The sequence below is a fragment of the Lontra canadensis genome, unplaced genomic scaffold (assembly GCF_010015895.1).
Source record: "Lontra canadensis isolate GAN:19392208 unplaced genomic scaffold, GSC_riverotter_1.0 scaffold18, whole genome shotgun sequence".
NCBI lineage: Eukaryota > Metazoa > Chordata > Mammalia > Carnivora > Mustelidae > Lontra > Lontra canadensis.
In genome coordinates this window covers 803251-826991 of record NW_022631012.1, presented here as the reverse complement: position 1 = coordinate 826991, position 23741 = coordinate 803251, and the positions used below count along the sequence as shown (strand labels likewise).

Below are 23741 nucleotides of genomic sequence, written 5' to 3'. Positions count from 1 at the left end.
TTAGAAATCCTGCTTCTAAGCATTGTATGCTCCCTAGAAAGCCAACTTTTTTTTTTTTAAAGATTTTATTTATTGATTTGACAGAGAGAGATCACAAGTAGACAGAGAGGCAGGCAGAGAGAGAGAGAGAGAGAGAGAGAGAGAAGCAGGCTCCCTGCTGAGCAGAAAGCCCGATGCGGGACTCGATCCCAGGACCCTGAGATCATGACCTGAGCCAAAGGCAGCGGCTTAACCCACCCAGGCGCCCCTAGAAAGCCAACTTTGGATTTAAACAGGCCATATAAATAAGAGCAGCTGCCCATTCACTCATTTCATGACTTTCCCTTGTCCCCTCTTATTTACAAAAGAAAAATTAATTTAAATATATTTTGGCAGTCACTGAGCTTACTTAGGATGCTACTAAATAGGATATCCAGCAACTGACACTTTCTCAAGGAAGGGCCAGGGCAGCCCCAGCATCTTAGCGCTGACTTCCAGTGAAGCCATGTGGAGCACTGGCGGTGAGTCGCAAAACAATTCAAAAGTATGTCACTTTAAAAACATTTGAATCTCTTCTCCTTTTGGACACAGGAAAATGCTAGTTAAATGAAGAGTCAGAAAGAATCCCTTATACTGCTCCTAGCCTTTCAGACCTATATCTGAAGGCTGGTGATTCTTTTCTTTCTTCATGAATCAAGGCAAGAAGCAGCTGGGGCTGAGTGTGTTTATAGCAGAGTGTGTAAACTCAAAATTATACATGGGCCAGAATAGAAATGCAAATAAATGGAACAGACTGGGCATATGAGACAGTGCAGATTTGTGGGGAACAGGAATAAATCAGAAAGCAGATGTCTCCTTTAAGAGAACAGTCACCATAAGCCCCAACCAATTGTTCCTACCTAGGACCATGGACCCAATGTTGCCAGAGCTTCTTATTATCCAAGAATGTCAAGAACATTTCTTTTTATTGGGACATTTGTCCATTTTAAAATATTGGCACGGAGTTAAGCATTTTAAGTAATACTGGGTGGGTCTGATCAGGCCTTTGAGCTCACAGGTTGGGACATATGATTTAGACTCCATTCTACAGTAAACGATCTGAGCTACCTTAACCCATCTGGGAGATTTAGTAACATTTTTCTTTATGAAAGAGGTGAGCAAATATTAAGTAATATGCTTCCACAACAATAAGTGTTCAAAAAATAACATACATTGTAGTAGTTTTCCCGGCTCCATTGGGCCCCAGCAATGAAGTAATGTGTCCTTCATAAAAGTTCAGATTGAGGTTATCAACAGCAATTTTCGAGCCATACATCTTTGTGACCCCATGCAGGGCAACCCCAACTGTGAGATCTTTAGGTTCAGGCTCAATGTTGGAGGGAAATATGCACTCAGGACCTGGAGGGAAATCAAGAGACGAGTTATAAGCTCACAAAGGAGGAAAATGTAGCTAGAGCTAGACTTTTCCTTAATTAAAAACTGAAGACTAAAACAATACAGTCCTCTAGGTAAAAATAATTCTGGAAACAAATGATCTGTTATCTTCAGCTTCCTTCTCATCTGGTTAAAGAATGAATGAGAGTGAGGAACTGCGTTCTTTAAGGGTGATTTCACCCTTCTGTCAGAACAGGTGGTCCTAGAATACAGCGTCATAATAATGAATTCTCCTTTATTCAACAGATCTCAAATATTAAAAAGACAGTCTAAGTCTTATTTCTCTGATCAGAAAAGATAACACCAACTTATGGAAGAAGTGTCTACAAGGTGTGATTTTATAGTGACAAGGCCAGCTCAGATCTGTGGTTTATAGATTCCCCATCATTGATTACTATCTACATGTGCTTCAGGCATCACAAATAGACCACAGATATGGGTCACAATTACTTTGCAAAGATGGCACTACTTACCCTATGTCAGTAAGTCATGAGCTTTCAACTGTTTGTGTCCAGTGTTGGTGATGGGTTATGATAAATTATTTGTACTTGTAACTTGGTTACTCTTTTTGACTAGTGACAGATGGCTGGAGTTAGAGGTGTAGACTGTGGCCAAGGATCAAAATTTTTCTATGTGTGTGTCTAACTGGACCACAAACGATCTACAATCTTGGCCTAATTAGCTCCATATGTTAACCAACTGAGCTAATGAGCCCAGAAAAAGCCACAATTTAATCTCTGTAAGAGTCTAAACACATGTGTGTAGACATATTCATCCATGACTAAAAGGATGATGATTTTGCCATTTAGAAAAACCTAATTAAAATCACTAGTCATGTAAATTTTATATCACTTCTGTCATAATAATGCTTGTTGTCGACCTACTTGTCTTACTAGCAGATGGGTTGGTGTTCTGCATCATGATATTAGTAAACATAAGGCCATTGCTTTTCTCATGCTTCACTTCTGTACATCCAAATCGCTCCTTCCAATAGGAAGGAAGGACTGGAAAATACCATGGAGCTGCCATGCCATATGTACCTGTAATGAAAATGTATTAGAAAGAGTAAGTATTAGTTGACTGTTAACATGAAACATCAGAAACTAAACAACAGAACATTATATATGGTTCAGAAAGTATTTTCATTTTTTTCACCTGTATCAACCTAAAACGTAGTCTGTTTCCAAAGTAAAGCAAAAACGATAAGCTCTCTTTTATTCTTTTTTAAAAACAGCTTCATTAAGGTATAATTACATGGCATAAAATTTACTCATCACAGTAAGTGTAGGCACAGATGATTTTTAGTAAATATAAAGTTGTGCAACCATTATTACCATCCATGCATTAGAACCACCATTTATACATTATAGCTTCGAAAAGTTTTCTCATGACCATTTATAGACAACACCTGCTTCTACCCCAAGTTTCAGACAATCACTGATTTGCTTTCTATTTTTACATATTTGTCTTTTATAAAAATCTTATATAAATGGAACAATACTCTTTTATTCATTTAGAACATCAGGAAAATGTACAAATATCAATATGGCTGAATGGAAAAGCTCCCAAGCATGTTAAAAGTGATGACTACTTGAGACCTAGGATGGGGGACCCAACTACTGTTTTCCATTAGAATTTAGTAAATTCTCCTTAGAATTAAGAGACCTGGGTTTTGCTTTATCACATCTCAAAAGCCCATTTGAAAAGACTGGATTCCACGCTTCTTAATCCACTCCATCCTTTAAAGGAACATCAGATTATTAACAAGACCCAAACTATAGAGAAAGCCCAGTTGTCCATCAACTGATGAATGGATAAAGAAGTTGTGGTACACATACATGATGGAATATTACTCAGCCATCAAAAAGAATGAAATCTTGCCATTTGCAATGGTGTGGACAGAGCTAGAGTATATTGTACTAAGTGAAATAAGTTAGTCAGAAAAAGCCAAAGACCATATGATATAACTCACATGTGGAATTTAAGAAACAAAACAGATGAACATATGGGAAGGGAGTGAAAAAAAAGGAGAGAGGGAAGCAAACTCTAAGAGACTCTTAACAATAGAGAACAAACAGGGTTGATGGAGGGAGGTGGGCGGGAGATGAACTAGATGGGTGATGGGTATTAAGGAGGGCACTTGTTGGGATGAACCCTGGGTGTTTTATGTAAGTGATGAATCACTGAATTTTATACCTAAAACCAATACTGCACTGTATTTTAACTAAAATTTAAATAATAAGATAAAATAAATAAAGGAAACTTAAGAGAAAGAATTCACCAGTGCATTATCTCATCCTGGAAAATTATGGTTAGTTCTGGGATTTAAGCTGTTGTTGTTTTCTTCTGAGACTATATATGGCAAATCAAATAATATAAAATATATATTAATTGATCTATAATTATGAAAACTATAGAAAAATATATCTGTAGGAAGTATGATCATACCTGGGAACACATTCCTGACATACCAAGCAATAAGGAAATAAATGAAAGAGTCAGCTAGGATTAGACAGCACAGCCAGCCAAATGAAGTGGTGTCATCCTGAACTGGGGAACTATACATATTTTCCCACTGAAGACCTAAAAAGTGAACACATGTATTTATTCTCCTGTGACACATACTGCAATCGTGAATGCTAAAACCCAGTTTTAAAGGAAGCGAGCCTACCAATGCCTTGCTCCTCATATCTTGCAATGTACTGACTTGCATAACTGAATGCTGTTGGGGACAGCAGACTCTGTGAAGAAAATAAACAGCAATAACAGTTCTTATAGATTTTGTACAAGAGGGATCCAAACATACTTAAAACTTTGGACTTTATATAGGTAAAATAAACACTAACTCTCTAAGCATATTTAAAAATACAGAGGTCCCTTACCAAGCCTACTACCACCCTGAAGGAAGAGAAGAGGAATAGCAGAACACAAAAGCAGGGAAATCACAACTTGAAAAATATCTGTCAAAAATCCAAACTATATATCTGCACCTGGTATGTTGCTTAGCAATTTATAAACCAGGTAATTACAGGGTAGTACAATGTTAAGACTAAAATCAAATAAATAGGAGCCAGAAGATGTTTTTACTTCATAAATTGATTACAGGTAATAGAACTATGAATGAAAATATACTAAACTATGAATTGACTGAAGACATATAATGCAACACATTAGAAATTTAATGTTTTAACCCAAAGTAGTCAATATTAAATGAAAGTTATTTAACACATAACCATAAACATCAAAGTTTCAATATGACTCTCAGTGAGATTTATTTTCCTGCTTTCCAATTTTCAAAGTATTCTTAATGATTTCATTAAATTGCTTAAATTAATTCAATAGTTTTGAATTGAAACAGGCAGAAAAATATAATCAATCAAAATTTATTATATACTGTCACTGCATTTGTCTTTATGCCTATAAGTAATATTGTATGTTATGAAAACCATGAAAATTACTCATATAGGAGAATAACTCCAGTAATAAAGGTTTTAAGATATTTAAGGACCTGGATGAGAGAAGAAGTCAGAATTTTTAATGATTGTTAAAAATGTACTCTTTTTTTTCAGAAATTATTTTGTAACAGACGTGCTGTTAAGAAAAGTCTCTTTTTCATTGTTTTATGCTCATACAGTATACAATAATATAATGTACAGTATACATTAGGACAGCTAAGATTATTTTGCAATCACATAACTTTACAGTTAGATAAATGAACTTTAAAGAGTCTAAAAACGTAAGAAGAATCAATTCTTATCCCACCCTGGCCATTCAGTTGTGACAATTGACTCACCATGAATACTTTTATTACATAGCTCAACTCATTCTCCACTGTAATTAGAACAATAAATGGAAAAAAAGCAATGATGTAGATGAGACTTCCAATAAGGGCTGCAATGTTGGTATTATTGAAGAAGACACTGATAAGATAGCTCATGGCAATAACTGAGAAGCTATAGTCCGAAAAATACAGGAACAAAATGAACCCATTTGTTTTAGGAAGAATATCACCAAATTTGAGTATAATGATGAGGATGACGATGGTCACCAGTAAAAATCCAATGCTCTCTATAAGCCAGGCAAAAAAGTGGCTGCAAGAGTTCACACCCATCATCTTCATGTACTGCAAAAAGGAAAAAGCGTTAGCCAGTTTTTGAGCTGATATTCTCTCAAATAGCAATTATTTCTGCACCATGACAAAATGCCCATGAGATTCTACATATATACGGAACTAGACATCTTAATGATTTTCTTAAGTTAAGGATTTGTCCATGCTTGCTATGTAAAATTAATATGACGATGTGTATGAGCCCATTTTAAATGATATGCTTTCAGAATGCCCCAGTATGATGGATGATTTGGATGGTGAGGTTCTTTTTTTCTCCAGTTTCATTTTATAACTAGTATCTAACTGATGTATCCAGATTAAATTAGTTTAGAATAGATTATCAAAATTTATGGTGTCTCCTGCAGAATTTTACAACATGAGTTTGACATTTGTACAGTCATGAGTATTTCAAGCTCATAGAAAAACTTGGTTTATTTCAAATTTGGTGTAGGAACGAGATAATAAAACTCCATTTTTTTAAACAAAACATTGATGGACAACACCATCAGTACTCTTGTTCTTGAGAGAAACAGAATAAACCTGACTCCTAAGAATTTAAACACGGAAATTTTGAAGGGAGACTTTCTGCCTTTGAAGTTTACCCATCCTTAAGATCACTGGGAATTTAGGGCAGTTTGTCATTTTTTTTCCGAAAAGGCATTCATGCACCCAAAATGAACTCATGTATCTGAGATCATCTATACCTCTCTCCCAATTTATATTCTTTAATAACTCAGTGATATCCCCAGGGGTCAAGGCATTCCACCAAGGTAGAAAAACAGACCAGCATGATGTGTTTGAGCGTTAACTCAAAGGGACTCTGGAAGATCTAAATTCCCCTGGATCTTCATTGTCTTGCATTTGGTGACATGTTGCACTTCAGGGGAACCTGGATATCCTGGTTTCTAGTTTTACAATACATGATTAGTACTAAGCTTACGAATCAGTCTATTTTTAAAAAGAAGAAAAGAAATGCTCCACTAACAGCTTTATAATCCAGTATCTTGGGTAAAATCAAGGCTTTTCAATGTCTTCCTTCTTTAAAACTAACTTGTCTAGGGAAAAAAAAAAAAAAAGGAATGTGCTGAATCTTTTGCTCTACACATAAAATAGTGAATTTTACTTTCTGCCTTTGCAACTTATCACATTTTGATAACTTTGCTGCTCCTCTTGTTACCATGGAAACAGCTACCTGACTGCCAACAGTCTAAGCTGTGGGCCTTAAGCTAATCACCACTAAGAAAAAGCCTGTGACTTTTCCTCTTAACTTTGCCCTCTTCCTCACCCTCCTCCCTCCTTACTGCTTCTCTCCTCCCAGGCCTTCCGCCCTTTGCAGTAAAGACTCAACTTATGTTTCCATAGGAATGGAAGTGTGGGTCAAAGTAAAAAAAAAAAAAAAAAAAGAAAGAAAGAAAGAAAAGAAAGAAAGAAAGAAAGAAAGACCAGCATGGAGCAAAGATACACTATGGAAGTTTTCCTCCAGTTGCTACGCATCTATCATTGAAAACAAAATTACACTTTGGAATGAGAAAATATCTCACAGGTCTTATTTTCGAAATTTTCTCTTTGCTCCTCAGCCCATTTGAGAAAATTACTGTGTCATGTTTGATGACTGCATTTCAGAGACACTTGCCTGTTCAAATATGATCATGATACGTTAACTCTTTTTATTTGCCTTTCCTGTTTGAGATTTAACTGAGTTTATAATTAACTAGGAAGTTAGGAGACCTCCATGACTACTCCAAAGCTAATACTCACCATCTAATTTCATGCACCTTATGCAAAAAATACCTTCTCTCCAACAGCAGCATGTGTCAACAGGAGATAATGTCAATATATTTCACAAAGTGGGTATGAAATATCTAGGACACTATCAAGGACATGAAATAAAGGTGACTTGGTGTATACAAACATGTTCTCCTTTCCAGCAATTGATAGCTGTTATATAAAACACTTACATATCTAGAAAACTCTCCATTCATAGCCTTATTAAAAGATAATCTGGCAAACCTGAAGACCAGACTAAAGGTGTTTATTCTGAAGTTTTAATTCTGAAGTTTTCAAGACTCAAGATCAGTTTCCTACTCCCGAGAGTTGGTAAAAGTTGGAGAATGATCATTGCTTCTTACTGAAATGGACTGAGGTGCTCCCGAAAGTATTCACTATTTAACATTCTAACATGAAACCTGAGTGTGAAACTTCAGGATTTTATGCCACGAGGAGAACAGCTGTTATTCATAAAAAGAAAGAGCAATGAGAGCATGTAAGTCAACCATAAATTATCCAGATTCACTGCCAACTTCGTTATAATAAATAAGACCAAACTTGCTGATGGAAGATGGCCCACAGAGAACGTCTGGCTATGGTTTCTGGATGTTGTTAGATGCTCCTCAGAGTGACATACGTCAAGTGCCAGGTCTGCAATCAAAGAATCACTTGTCTCCAGCCTTCCAAACCTGCCTGCAGCAATTCATCAATATCTGATAACCTGTTGCTTAAGGAAAATCCCTCTACACAGTGGCCAAAGTTTGTTCCAGTTTATGGCAGAAAATAATGAGAAGAGATTCTGAGAGATTTGGGATAAATGTGCTGTCACATTCAAGAGAAGCTTATGCACAGGGATTGACATTAATGCTTTCAGGAAAAGAAATCACAGATATTCATATATGTCAAGCACTAATTTATAAGGAATAATACCATTTTCTACCTTAGTTAAAAATTTTTTTCCTAACACTAGATATTTATATTATTGTTTTATAGTAAGATATAAAGGATGGTGTGATCACTGCCTGAAGTCTTCCAAATTGCCACTGGCATGATGGATAGTGTCTATTAAGAAGGCATGAGCACTGTCTAATGTGGAACACCCGAGGACTAAAATCCCTTACATAATTCTTGGTAACATCTCTCCAGACCACAGATATTTTAGACTATCTATCTGAACTGAGAAAGAACAACTCCAAATTTTGTCTCCAGCTGAATATAAGCACTAAAATCCCCATAAATGACTTATATTAGAAGCTAACTCATAAATCAAGAAAATAAAGTGAAAAGGTATTTTTTGCGTGTGTTGTAAATCAGTTTTTGTATAGCTTTGCTTAATTGTCAAAAGCAAGAAACACAGAACAAAACCCAACTGAAAGCCATTTCAAAACAGTTTCTTTTTTTTTTTTTTTAACTACAGGCTTAATTTCATCGACAAACTTATTGGGCATTAATATTTGTGCTAATTCCTTTAACAAGTTAAAGGAATTCACTGGAGTCATACTATAACAAGGTCAAGGATTAATGGCTTCATTGAAAGAGCAACTAACTTGGTTTTCTTGTCCAGATTTAAGAACAATTACAGAAGGGGGGCACCTGGGTGGCTCAGTGGGTTAAAGCCTCTGCTTTCGGCTCAGGTCATGATCCCAGGGTCCTGGGATCGAGCCCCGCATCGGGTTCTCTGCTCAGCGGGGAGCCTGCTTCTCCCTCTCTCTCTGCCTGTCTGTCTCTTTGCCTACTTGTGATCTCTGTCAAATAAATAAATAAAAAATCTTAAAAAAAAAAAGAACAGTTACAGAAAGAAAAAGCTTTATTTTTTTTTAATTTTTACCTTTTTATTTAATTGGAATGAGAAGGATGTAAGGAATTAAAAGCCTCAGAACTTAGTGAATATAAACATGATGATATTAAAAAGTGATTTTGAGTATCTGGTAACCTAAGAGATTTTCCGTTATCATCTTCAAACGTCTTTAAGGGTCTATGCTACCAAAATAAGATTGTGAGAGGGAAAGGAGCTATGCTGTGGAAAAGTATTGATTGAAAGTCAAGACATTTGAGTTCCAGAACCAGATCTACCACTAACTAGCTCTGCAGTTTCCAGAAAGTCGCCTCTCACTTACTGGGCTTAGCTCTTTCACTTCGAAAAAGGAGGAGGTAAGATGAGAACCGTGGGCAGTATGGGAGGCTGAGCAGGAGGCACTGAGAATATTCCACTCATTCCAACCCCGGTTCCATCAATTCATCTCACAAATAGACTGCACTCCTTTGAATTTAGGATGCTGCTGATTTTAAGACAGGCCATTATTTGACATGGGAGCAAGAAAGAAAAATCACCACCAAATAAATGATGACGCCTTATCAAATGCATCCCAATTTCAGATGCTTTAAGAGGCAAGGAAAAAAAAAATCTTGACCTTAGAACTGATAAAATATGGGACAATCGAATGCCTTTCTTGTTGTGGCAGTGAGAGAGTCACCTTCTGGAAATGTATTGCTGAGTTAAGTCTAGATGGTAGGACTTAACGGACTGAGCCCAACTGAACTGGGAGACTCAAAGCCTGATTCTCTGATTCCACGCTCAGTGATCTTCCACTGTACGACTTCGACCCCCAAATCAGGTAGTTAAATTCTGAAAGTAGGTTCATGCAAAATGAAGACACAAAGCTACCAAACAGAAACTGGTTCATCATTAAAAGTACATCTTTCGTGTCTTCAGTTAAGAAAGAACACTTCAGGGGCACCTGAGTGGCTCAGTGGGTTAAAGCCTCTGCCTTCGGCTCAGGTCATATCTCAGGGTCCTGGGATCGAGCCCTGCACTGGTCTCTCTGCTCGGTGGGGAGCCTGCTTCCTCCTTCTCTCTCTGCCTGCCTTTCTGCCTACTTGTGATTTCTGTCTATCAAATAAATAAATAAATAATCTTTAAAAAAAAAAAAAGAACACTTCACTATGCTTTGATTTTTTTTTGTAGCATCCACAGATGCACTCAAATAGCATCATCTTCAAACACAAAATACAGAGTGTGTATAATAGATACACAATAGAATACTTATATTTACTGTGTGTTTCTACCACAAATACTATTTTTAAGGTAGATATTTATTTTGAAGTAGAAAAGAACTCCGTTTCTACCACAGTTTTCGACTTTAAAGTTTCCCTTTAATCTCTGAAGGTTTACTTCTGAGTACCAGGAACCTGAAAGAGAATGGTAAGGCAGGTGCTTGCAACCAAAATTCTGGTTTAGGGCTTGGATTCAAGTTTCTAAATTGGAATGAAGAAAGCATTGCACACAGGCTTGAATACAACAGAGCTCAAGCCAGTCGATGAAGGGTTTACCAAATTGTAACTGAAATGTAAAAATGCAGCTGTGAGGCTCAACTGGAATTCCAATGGAAAAGGGAGGAAGGAGAGGTTCGAACTCTAGGCCACCCTGCTGCTGAGCTCACAGAAACACGAGGCAGTGATTTGTACCTCGTGAGGAGAAAGAATCAATTGCCTGGAAACATGGGCAAAGTCGGTCTGGAAAGCGCGAGTGGGCTAACAGGTTACTCTAACCTCATTTATGTCAGACTGTCAGCCAAGCCTTGCAATAATTACTGTGCCCCAGTTTTGAAGTGTTTCTGCTTTCTTTTCGCTCCATGAGTGAGTGTAAGAACGGACTCATTACAGGATGGGCAGATAACATAGTTCTTATTCCAATCCCATCCCCAAATCACCCAATGCTGTCTCATGAATTCTAAAAAGAAGAAGATATTCAGGATTTGGAGATAATGGTGAGGAACATGCTGCAGCAGAGATCATGCGTTTCATCCCAGGTCCTGTCTTTCATCATTATGTTATTAACCTAGTCAGGAGCATAACATGAAATTCTTAGTTGCTGTAAATCATGAGTCAGTGGAAGGTAGAGGAGAAGATAATCGAAGAAGACAAGGTATACTGGAAAGAGAATTTGCTTCTTGAGAGCTGAAATAAGCCATCTGTCTGTCTATGACTACGTCTGTGTCTACGTCCATACATCTATATCTATTTTCATTTACACTCATTTAGTTACCATGCCAACAGACTTCCTGCCTTACTAGTTATTACTGCTATTATTTAAACTTCCTACGTTAGATCCTGAGTCCTATAGGAACTTCTTGGACAAAATTACTGTTAGGATCATAAATTGTACTCAGATTTTATTCAGAATTATTTATATTTCGCTATCCAGAGGCACTTACAAAATGACTTCTATGTAACTTTGTGAGAAAACAAAATATTGCCATACCAGCTGCCTTTATGATTCATAAAGTATTTTTCTTTTTAAATTCATGAGGAATGGGTCAGGCTTTCTGAGTTTGTATAGGCATGATGAAAATCATACTGATTATTACACAAACAGATCTTACTCATAATAAGAGGAGACTCTCGACATACCTCATGAAGCCGGAGATCTTTCTCATAAACAAGCTTTTTTACAAATGCAGCTATAAATACAACCCAGGCAACCATGAGCACAATTGGAAGAGAATAAGAGACACTGGTTAGGAAGCTGTAAAAAAAACAAAAACATACAAACAAAAATTCAGCGACCCAAACGAGTATCATCTATACAAATTGTAATATATAAAGAACACATCCCCTCTTGGAATGAAATTATACTCATGTTTTGAAATTGAGAATAGTCACTGATATTGCTCCTTTATTTATGAAGTGTGAGGCTGACTTAACAGTACTTAACAGATTTTCTTGCTCTAATGTTGCAAAAGTGAAAAACAGCTCTGGATTGTTAGATAAAATTACCATATTGTTTAGAGCGTGTTTGAGTATGTCCTGTCTAGGAAAATAATTATTACATAGATATAATTGCAAAGCTCAAAACTGTTCTGTCTAAATGAAATTCTTATCTAAAAGGCAGATATAAAATTAGATGATGATTGGTTTATCTAGCTAAAAGCTATATCCTCCCAAATTACTGTATTTATCTACTCTTTAGAAGCTCATAGTTATTATTAAACTAAATTTTCCAAAATGAAATAAAATAAAACTCAAAGCATTCAATTTAAAATGCAAACAAAGAACTTGGATTCCTCAAAATAATGCTCCAGGAGATGTTTCATACACAGTATATAGTAATGTCTTTTCTGATAATGTGCTAAACTAGGCAGTCAGTAGAAGGCCTCATCAGTCTCCAAATATATTCCTGAGTAGTCTGCCCATGATACCAGACAGTTCCAATGCAGTGTTTCTCAAAATTAACCATCATCATAATCACATGAAGGGCTTACTAAACCACAAATTTCTGGGCCTCGCCCATAAGCTTCTGATTTATTAAATCTGGGGTGGGATATAGAATTTGCATTTTAAATGCCAATTTAAAAAGCAAATTCTATATTCTATAGAATATATAGAATTCTGTATGTTTATGTTCTTGGTCCAGGGACCATAGTTTGAGACTCACAGTTCTGACACTAGCCACCTTTCCATGAGGTAAGGCAAAGGAGTAGCTTTCAGTGAGAGGAACTCTAAATTGACCTATTTTCCATAGTAGGCTCCACTGACATTTTCACTTGGAGAATGGTACCAAGGCCATTTCCTTTTTAATCTGTAAGGCTAAGGAACCACCTTCAAGTTCCTCATGAAACATGCAAATATTAATGGAACATGACATCATCATCATTCATTGTAACTTTAGCATCAGAAGTGTATCACCATCAAAGAGATGAGGATTATTTGTTTGTTTGTTTGTTTGTTTGGTGTGGGGGGAGAGTGAGGGTTGGGGCCATGTCCAGTTTTTTTGGATCCTGGGAAACTGTCTGGCATGGGGTAGGCACTTAAACAATATTTGTTTAATGAATTTTCTCTTGGTTCATGTCCAGCCCTAATGGTGTTTCTGGCCCTAGAATTAGGCAACAGCCCTCATTCATTAATAATGTATCCCCTGTAATGTTTCTTCCAAGAGACTGTATATTTTAAGATTGGTTTATCTTAGGTTTCGTTTAATAAAGGAGAAAATGCTGGTCTCCTAATTGAAGGACCAGTAAGGTACTGGGCTATACAACTTTGGACACTTCAGTAACCCTTTTGGATTTCAGTTTTTTTCATCAGGAAAATATGGTTAATGATACCTGCTCCTGGGGCACCTGAGTGGCTCAGTGGGTTAAGCCTCTGCCTTCGGCTCAGGTCATGGTTTCAGGGTCCTGGGATTGAGTCCCCCATCAGGCTGTCTTCTCCGTGGGGAACCTGTTCCCCCACCCCCTGCCCACCTGCCTCTCTGCCTTCTTGTGATCTCTGTCTGTCAAATAAATAAATAAAAATCTTAAAAAAGATACCTGCTTCTGCTAACCTTACTTAGGTTGATGGGCAGAACAAAGGAAACAGCGTATGTGGGAGCTATGCATGCAATAAAGAATTTACATGTATATGGGAGATACTATGATCAAACTCTCCCATGAAGAAGGCAGAGTACAGTTACTTTTCTTCTTAAAAAAGAAAATCCAAGTACCCACCATCCGAGGTGCCAAAATTTGCAAGGGGAAAAAGATAAGCCGGAAAATAGATGAGAATTTTCTTTTAATTGAACCCACAGGTCTTTACTATTCACACAGGCTGTTGTGGTTCACATACAGTTCAGGCTGCAAGGAACTGACTGGCCTCCACAATGAGCAGCTAACCTTGACAACCCACAGATGGAATCCTCATCCGTCTCTCCGTATCACCGCCACACAGAGGGTTACATGACCTCATTTCATCTACAGCTCTTGAAGCACCCAAACGAGATAGATACATCAATAAAAAGAAAAATGAAAAAAAAAAAAAGTCCAGAACCATCTGAATTGTATATAAACTGCAGTAATTGGGCTGGATAACAAGTGCAATTTCTTTAAAGCAATATATTCAGCCTCCAACTTTTACACGGACTGACTGTGGTCAGAGTGGGGGAGCCAGTCACTGCTATTCGACTAGTAGATCACTTGCTCATTCAAATTCAGTTATCTAAAACATGGTCTTTGCATTTTTTGTCCAAACATTTTATTATTATAGCAAACATTTTATTAATTTTTATTTTTATTTATTTAGTATAGAGAGAGAGAGAAAAAGCAAGAGCAGGGGGAGAGGCTGAGGGCGAAGCAGTTCTCCCTGCTGAACAGGGAGCCCGAGGCGGGGCTCGATCCCAGAACCCTGGGATCATGACCTGGGCCGAAGGCAGACACTTCACTGACTGAGCCACCCAGGTGCCCCAGCAAACTACTTTAGATGAAGATTCCTAGCAAGTGGACTGGTACTGCATAACATAGTTTCAGATAGCATAATATTTACCTCAGAGATCAATGATGTGTTTTATCAGAATTCTTCCTTAAGACTGGCCATGCACTTGTGGATTTTTAATAAAATTTGAGAGTTGGAAGAGATGTTAAGATTGTCTTGTTTAGAGAAAGGGAAGACCAGTAGAGAGTGGGTAGCATCCAAATTATGCAGCCCTACACTGAGGTCTGGAGTCTAATTCTCCTGATTCAAGGACCAGAGTCCATGGAAAGCTAAGGGTTATGATTAAGGAAACCTAAATCATTTGGTAATGGACCTGACCATCATTCTGCTAACAGTGAGCTGCAGTCGTGGAGCTGTGCATGTGGTGTGCATCCCTTCCTGGAAACAAAGCATTAGACAAAAATTTCATGGAAGAGATCTCTTTCACTTGATCCATGTAAATGAGTATGCAGAAATGAGGTCTCAAAAAACTGGCTGGCTGGTAAAAGGCGCTCCAGCCACCCAGACTTACTTGTCTTTCATGTAGCAGGGGTACGGAATCGCCTGGACCTGGACTGCTACTTCCTGGGAGTTTCTTCCAGTCTGCAATTCAATGATTGCTCTCTCAATACTATCCTGTAAGTAAACAAAAGCCCTGCCATAGATCTGGTTATGTGATGGAGAATTGTGTGGCCCTGGGGCCCAAATCTTGGTCCTTATGCTTCTTGTGGTCTGTGCAGTCTTGAGACTCATGCGGATGGTATATTTTATGACAGGAGGAAGAGAGACATTTTCAGAGTCATAGGCTCTGTGCCGGCTTCTGTTAGAAGGAAGTTTAAAAATAACACCTAAAAACAAAAAGGCAACAACAGCAGAAAGGTTATTTTATGGTTGACATTATTCATTGTTTGCAGGGTATACTTAGGGGGCAGCCAAACAGGCAATTGAGTTTGTAATGTGACAGTAAGTTCAGGCTCCTAATTTACAGAAAAGATGGCTAATTGGAAGTGACAACTTCAGAGATTCAAAGCAGGAGTTTGAGAATATAATTACAAACTAAGTGGCCAGATTAAATATATCACTCTAAGCCACTTAGTAAAATTAAAAAAAAAAAAACACAATAAAATGAATAATTTTGACTGATTATGGACTCAACTTCACTTTGTAACTATGTAATCCATTTCAGTCTTCATTTTAACCATGCCAACAAAATCACACATTTGTGGAAGTCTTGTCAGACAATATAGTAGGTTGACTACATGAAAGGTTTTCATTTCTAAGGACATCAGAGGGGACAGTGACCCTCCCCCCCTTCAGACTACTTTCCTGAGTTCTCGATGAAAGGGGTGAGGGAAGAATTTGGCCAATTTTAGTACAAAGAGAAACTCAAACTCTAGTAGAATAACACTTACTTCCAAAGAGTTCGTTGCTTTTATAAAGCCTTTTGGCCTCTCTCTCCATTTCATCTATGCTTTTTGCTGCCTGAATACGGTCATATAATACACAGGAGGAAATATTTACTGTCAGGGAAGATAGCGTGTTGAGATGATCAATGATGTCAATGCTGTTTTCTAATTTCAGCCTTAGAATATCTAAAAAAAGCAAAGCAAAGCAAAACAGACAAAACATATATTATAATGTTGTACTGTAATGTTTCTAGTAGTAATGAGACAAAATACTGGCTTTCTGGTCATAACCTGCCATTATACTAGATTATAAGTAATATGAAGTTGTAGAATTTACTAGAATTTACTCTAAAATATCTGGTAATAAAAATATCTAGTAACACCTGGAAAAATGTGTCCAGGTGTACAAATATTTACTGAAGAGTACGTTGAGTTGGTACCGATAAAAGTAGACCCAAGTTCCAAGAGTGATACAAGCCGACTTAAAAATATATTCCACCCCAATTTACTTAACCAGTGACTAAAGGTAAATAATTTAAAAAAATACATCTACATTTAGTCAGGAAGAAAACTAGAGATGAAAGTTTCCAATAAACGGACACACTTTGTTCAGGGAACGTGAATGTAATAAACAAAGGAAAATCTATGTAGAGTGTGTAGAACAAATAAACTGTACTATTCAATAAGTTGTGCTACAGAATCATTTCCTAGGAGACTGTGAGAATCTATGCCACATAGTGAACAACTTTCTAAAACTGTTTGATTTAAAACCTCATGTGAGTTATCTCTATTGATATCTGTATTAATCTAGACAAAATGATCAAGATTTTATTTCAGGTAATTACTCTGAAAGGAAGAGGATTTAATTGCTCTTCAATTTCATGATTCCTTATGAGGAAATCAACCGAGACAAAGGGTAAATATGAAATTGCAAGTTAATAAATCACTTGGCCAATTAAATTTTCACTGACTCGATCGTCATGAATACCAAGAATGTTGTATCATAAATCCTTCTTCACAAAACCCAAACATGACTCTTCCACAGTCCAATGTAAGACTTAATTTCTCACAGAGGGCAACTTATTAAATGCATTTCTCAGTAGAATTTAAAGTGAAATGGTTTGTTTGATATAGACATTGGTGGGGGAGGGGTAAAACTGTGGTTGAACAGTGGCCTCTAGCGGCCACTGGAAATCAACACAACACCAAGGATTCTTTAGACATGTGGGCAGAGAAGATCAAAGAAGAGCTATGAGGGTCAGTGCTCCCTCAGTTCAAACTACATAAACTCTTAGATATTAAGTTATATATACAATTATATGAACATCAACTCTCACTGTTACATTCATTTGAGTCTAATTTTAAATTCTAGAACTCCTCTCCTATATTTAAAGTTAGGAAGATAATACTTATATAAGAACTTTGTAGTATATCTCTCATATTTTGATCAAATGGTTTCTTACCCAAATGATACTTTTAGAGAATAAATACACTAAATCTTTCTTTAATCAAAGTCAGTCAACTATCATACAGGGCACACAACTATATACAAGACAAATGTAAGCAAAATGCTTCCCGACTGGTTTACAACCTATGTCACTTATGTCCCAGTAGCACCAGGAAGGAGGAGGGGCACTTGCTCTACTGCAGCCAAATTCAGATGTTTTCAATCCCTTCCTCATACCTGTGGTTGCATAGCAACAGTGAATCAGACACAGACTGAATTAGATGTCTTGCATCCCTTAGGTTGAAGGTGGGGATGTGGCAGAGGGAATGCATAAGTTCAGACAGCTTCCTTTGATCCTCTTTGCCTGTTCCTTTTAAATGACAGTGAGAAGAGGATCCAACCTTGAATACTGATTTATGTTTATTTTCTTTTGAGTCTCTTCATTGCTTTGTTTTGCTTTTGCTAACTGAATAACTTCTTCCAGGTACATTCTGGGTTAGTCAAAGTGATAAGAGGCCAGTGGAGATAAAATGTTAAATACAGCCAGACATAAAACCATTCATCTTCCTTTGTCCTTAAGGACCTGCTTTTCATCAAGTTATCAAAAAAACAAAACAAAACAAAAAGTGTCCTCTTATTTCTAACAATCTGCCAACCTACCAATGATTGTAGGAAAGGCTGCGTTTACATGAAGTATATAATTGAAACTAACTGCAGATACTGGGTATCCAAACAGTTGTTAAAACTTGCAATTATACAACTATCTGGGGGAAAAGATGGATAGATATATCCAGGATTCTACTTAGAATAACTAGCTAAAAATCAAATACAGAAGAAAACAGAAAGTTTTCAAATGCAACCATGGATCTCACATTTCTGACATGACTAGTGAACAAAAGTTTTGTGAATCTGGACTTACCGAGTTCATCTATCTGTTTTAATAGTTCAACAGCATCGAGTCCCACGGAGAATTTCACAAAAACTTGCACAAAGGGGTTCCTTAGAGTATTCTAATGAATAATAACAGGGACTCAGTTTCAATGCAAGAAGAAAAGATGTCTCATCATTGTCTATCTAATAATACCTGCGGTGAGATGAGTAACCACCACTCGGCATTATCAATGTATCACCTTGTGGTGCCCGTCTACAAATCCTTGAGAAAGAAAGAGAAGGTACATGGCTGCTAACGACTAGAAAGGCTGGGTTTTTCTTATCTATAGACACTAACTGGTCAGCACACTAAAGTAGCCAGATCAGACTTTATTTTTTTTTTAAGTTTTAAAAAGTAGAGCTATTTTATTTAAATATTTTGAACATCGTTTCTCAAATACAGGATCCTAAGACTTTCTTTTTAACCAATATAAAGTACCAGATCTGACTTTAATGATCAACAATAAGAAATGATATTCACCGTAACAGTCAGTTTACCCATGGATACCACAACATCTTTTTTTTTTTTAATTTTATTTTTTATAAACATATATTTTTTTCCCCAGGGGTACAGGTCTGTGAATCGCCAGGTTTACACACTTCCCTGCACTCATCATAGCACATACCCTCCCCAATGTCCATAATAACCCCACCCCCCCAACCCCCCTCCCCCCAGCAACCCTCAGTTTGTTTTGTGAGATTAAGAGTCACTTATGGTTTATCTCCCTCCCAATCCCATCTTGCTTCATTTACTCTTCTCCTACCCCCGTAACCCCCCATGTTGCATCTCCTCTCCCTCATATCAGGGAGACCATATGATATTTGTCTTTCTCCGATCGACTTATTTCACTAAGCATGATACCCTCTAGTTCCATCCACGTCGTCGCAAATGGCAAGGTTTTATTTCTTTTGATCGCTGCATAGTATTCCATTGTGTATATATACCACATCTTCTTTATCCATTCGTCTGTTGATGGACATCTAGGTTCTTTCCATAGTTTGGCTATTGTAGACATTGCTGCTATAAACATTCGGGTGCATGTGCCCCTTCGGATCACTACGTTTGTATCTTTAGGGTAAATACCCAGCAGTGCAATTGCTGGGTCATAGGGTAGTTCTATTTTCAACATTTTGAGGAACCTCCATGCTGTTTTCCAGAGTGGTTGCACCAGCTTGCATTCCCACCAACAGTGTAGGAGGGTTCCCCTTTCTCCACATCCTCGCCAGCATCTGTCATTTCCTGACTTGTTAATTTTAGCCATTCTGACTGGTGTGAGGTGGTATCTCATTGTGGTTTTGATTTGTATTTCCCTGATGCCGAGTGATATGGAACACTTTTTCATGTGTCTGTTGGCCATCTGGATGTCTTCTTTGCAGAAGTGTCTGTTCATGTCTTCTGCCCATTTCTTGATTGGATTATTTGTTTTTTGGGTGTTGAGTTTGCCCAGTTCTTTATAGATTCTGGACACTAGCCCTTTATCTGATATGTCGTTTGCAAATATCTTCTCCCATTCTGTCAGTTGTCTTTTGGTTTTGTTAACTGTTTCCTTTGCTGTGCAAAAGCTTTTGATCTTGATAAAATCCCAATAGTTCATTTTTGCCCTTGCTTCCCTTGCCTTTGGCGATGTTCCTAGGAAGATGTTGCTGCGGCTGAGGTCGAAGAGGTTGCTGCCTGTGTTCTCCTCAAGGATTTTGATGGATTCCTTTCTCACATTGAGGTCCTTCATCCATTTTGAGTCTATTTTCGTGTGTGGTGTAAGGAAATGATCCAATTTCATTTTTCTGCATGTGGCTGTCCAACTTTCCCAACACCATTTATTGAAGAGGCTGTCTTTTTTCCATTGGACATTCTTTCCTGCTTTGTCGAAGATTAGTTGACCATAGAGTTGAGGGTCTATTTCTGGGCTCTCTATTCTGTTCCATTGATCTATGTGTCTGTTTTTGTGCCAGTACCATGCTGTCTTGATGATGACGCTTTGTAATAGAGCTTGATGTCTGGAATTGTGATGCCACCAACTTTGGCTTTCTTTTTCAATATTCCTTTGGCTATTCGAGGTCTTTTCTGGTTCCATATAAATTGTAGGATTCTTTGTTCCATTTCTTTGAAAAAAATGGATGGTACTTTGATAGGAATTGCATTAAATGTGTAGATTGCTTTAGGTAGCATAGACATTTTCACAATATTTATTCTTCCAGTCCAGGAGCATGGAACATTTTTCCATTTCTTTGTGTCTTCCTCAATTTCTTTCATGAGTACTTTATAGTTTTCTGTGTATAGATTCTTAGTCTCTTTGGTTAGGTTTATTCCTAGATATCTTATAGTTTTGGGTGCAATTGTAAATGGGATTGACTCCTTAATTTCTCTTTCTTCTGTCTTGTTGTTGGTGTAGAGAAATGCGACTGATTTCTGTGCATTGATTTTATATCCTGACACTTTACTGAATTCCTGTACCAGTTCTAGCAGTTTTGGAGTGGAGTCTTTTGGGTTTTCCACATATAGTATCATATCATCTGCAAAGAGTGATAGTTTGACTTCTTCTTTGCCGATTTGGATGCCTTCAATTTCTTTTTGTTGTCTGATTGCTGAGGCTAGGACTTCTAGTACTATGTTGAATAGCAGTGGTGATAACGGACATCCCTGCCGTGTTCCTGACCTTAGCGGAAATGCTTTCAGTTTTTCTCCATTGAGAATGATATTTGCAATGGGTTTTTCATAGATGGCTTTGATAATATTGAGGTGTGTGCCCTCTATCCCTACACTTTGAAGAGTTTTGATCAGGAAGGGATGCTGTACTTTGTCAAATGCTTTTTCAGCATCTATGGAGAGTATCATATGGTTCTTGTTCTTTCTTTTATTAATGTGTTGTATCACATTGATTGATTTGCGGAATTTGAACCAACCTTGCAGCCCTGGAATAAATCCCACTTGGTTGGTGAATAATCCTTTTAATGTACTGTTGAATCCTATTGGCTAGTATTTTGGTGAGAATTTTTGCATCTGTGTTCATCAAGGATATTGGTCTGTAGTTCTCTTTTTTGATGGGATCCTTGTCTGGTTTTGGGATCAAGGTGATGCTGGCCTCATAAAATGAGTTTGGAAGTTTTCCTTCCATTTCTATTTTTTAGAACAGTTTTAGGAGAATAGGAATTAGTTCTTCCTTAAATGTTTGGTAGAATTCCCCCGGGAAGCCGTCTGGCCCTGGGCTTTTGTTTGTTTGGAGATTTTTGATGACTCTTTCAATCTCCTTACTGGTTATGGGTCTGTTCAGGCTTTCTATTTCTTCCTGGTTCAGTTGTGGTCGTTTATATGTCTCTAGGAATGCATCCATTTCTTCCAGATTGTCAAATTTGTTGGCATAGAGTTGCTCATAATATGTTCTTATGATTGTCTGTATTTCTTTGGTGTTAGTTGTGATCTCTTCTCTTTCATTCATGATTTTATGTATTTGGGTCCTTTCTCTTTTCTTTTTGATAAGTCTGGACAGGGGTTTATCAATCTTATTAATTCTTTCAAAGAACCAGCTCCTAGTTTCGTTGATTTGTTCTATTGTTTTTTTGGTTTCTATTTCATTGATTTCTGCTCTGATCTTTATGATTTCTCTTCTCCTGCTGGGTTTAGGGTTTCTTTCTTGTTCTTTCTCCAGCTCCTTTAGGTGTAGGGTTAGGTTGTGTACCTGAGACCTTTCTTGTTTCTTGAGAAAGGCTTGTACCACTATATATTTTCCTCTCAGGACTGCCTTTGTTGTCCTTTGTTTGTCCACAGATTTTGAACCATTGTGTTTTCATTATCATTTGTTTCCATGAATTTTTTCAATTCTTCTTTAATTTCCTGGTTGACTCATTCATTCTTTAGAAGGATGCTGTTTAGTCTCCATATATTTGGGTTCTTTCCAAATTTCCTCTTGTGATTGAGTTCTAGCTTCAGAGCATTGTGGTCTGAAAATATGCAGGGAATGATCCCAATCTTTTGATACCAGTTGAGACCTGATTTAGGACCGAGGATGTGATCTATTCTGGAGAATGTTCCATGGGCACTAGAGAAGAACGTGTATTCTGTTGCTTTGGGATGAAATGTTCTGAATAGATCTGTGATATCCATCTGGTCCAGTGTGTCATTTAAGGCCTTTATTTCCTTGTTGATCTTTTGCTTGGATGATCTGTCCATTTCAGTGAGGGGAGTGTTAAAGTCCCCTACTATTATTGTATGATTGTTGATGTGTTTCTTTGATTTTGTTATTAATTGGTTTATATAGCTGGCTGCTCCCACGTTAGGGGCATAGATATTTACAATTGTTAGATCTTCTTGTTGGACAGATCCTTTGAGTATGATATAGTGTCCTTCCTCATCTCTTATTATAGTCTTTGGCTTAAAATCTAATTGATCTGATATAAGGATTGCCACTCCTGCTTTCTTCTGATGTCCATTAGCATGGTAAATTCTTTTCCATCCCCTCACTTTAAATCTGAAGGTGTCTTCGGGTTTCAAATGAGTTTCTTGTAGGCAACATATAGATGGGTTTTGTTTTTGTATCCATTCTGATACCCTGTGTCTTTTGATTGGGGCATTTAGCCCATTAACATTCAGGGTAACTATTGAGAGATATGAATTTAGTGCCATTGTATTGCCTGTAAGGTGACTGTTATTGTATATTGTTTCTGTTCCTTTCTGATCTACTACTTTTAGGGTCTCTCTTTGCTTAGAGGACCCCTTTCAATATTTCCTGTAGAGCTGGTTTGGTGTTTACAAATTCTTTCAGTTTTTGTTTGTCCTGGAAGCTTTTAATCTCTCCTTCTATTTTCAATGATAGCCTAGCTGGATATAGTATTCTTGGCTGCATGTTTTTCTCATTTAGTACTCTGAATATATCATGCCAGCTCTTTCTGGCCTGCCAGGTCTCTGTGGGTAAGTCTGCTGCCAATCTAATATTTTTACCATTGTATGTTACAGACTTCTTTTCCCAGGCTGCTTTCAGGATTTTCTCTTTGTCACTAAGACTTGTAAATTTTACTATTAGGTGACGGGGTGTGGACCTATTCTTATTGATTTTGAGGGGGGTTCTCTGAACCTCCTGGATTTTGATGCTTGTTCCCTTTTCCATATTGGGGAAATTCTCTCCAATAATTCTCTCCAATATACCTTCTGCTCCCCTCTCTCTTTCTTCTTCTTCTGGAATCCCAATTATTCTAATGTTGTTTCGTCTTATGGTGTCACTTATCTCTCGAATTCTGCCCTCGTGGTCCAGTAGCTGTTTGTCCCTCTTTTGCTCAGCTTCTTTATTCTCTGTCATTTGGTCTTCTATATCGCTAATTCTTTCTTCTGCCTCATTTATCCTAGCAGTGAGAGCCTCCATTTTTTATTGCACCTCCTTAATAGCTTTTTTGATTTCAACTTTAGATTTTAGTTCTTTTATTTCTTTATTTCTCCAGAAAGGGCTTTTATATCTCCCGA

At 37.4% G+C, this 23741-nt stretch overlaps 1 protein-coding gene across 1 annotated transcript in view; it reads right to left on the bottom strand.

Annotated features, from left to right (window-relative positions):
- Positions 1–23741, bottom strand: part of ABCA12 (ATP binding cassette subfamily A member 12) — a 175685-nt gene that overhangs the window by 42589 nt on the left and 109355 nt on the right. Inside the window, exons 20-28 of the mRNA XM_032859864.1 lie at positions 18282–18372; positions 15922–16101; positions 15042–15357; positions 11699–11813; positions 5207–5536; positions 4085–4154; positions 3862–3996; positions 2298–2453; positions 1191–1377 (exon numbers count right to left, since the gene is read on the bottom strand). Coding sequence (XP_032715755.1) covers positions 1191–1377; positions 2298–2453; positions 3862–3996; positions 4085–4154; positions 5207–5536; positions 11699–11813; positions 15042–15357; positions 15922–16101; positions 18282–18372 — 1580 coding nt within the window. The remainder of the gene's footprint in view (positions 1–1190; positions 1378–2297; positions 2454–3861; positions 3997–4084; positions 4155–5206; positions 5537–11698; positions 11814–15041; positions 15358–15921; positions 16102–18281; positions 18373–23741) is intronic.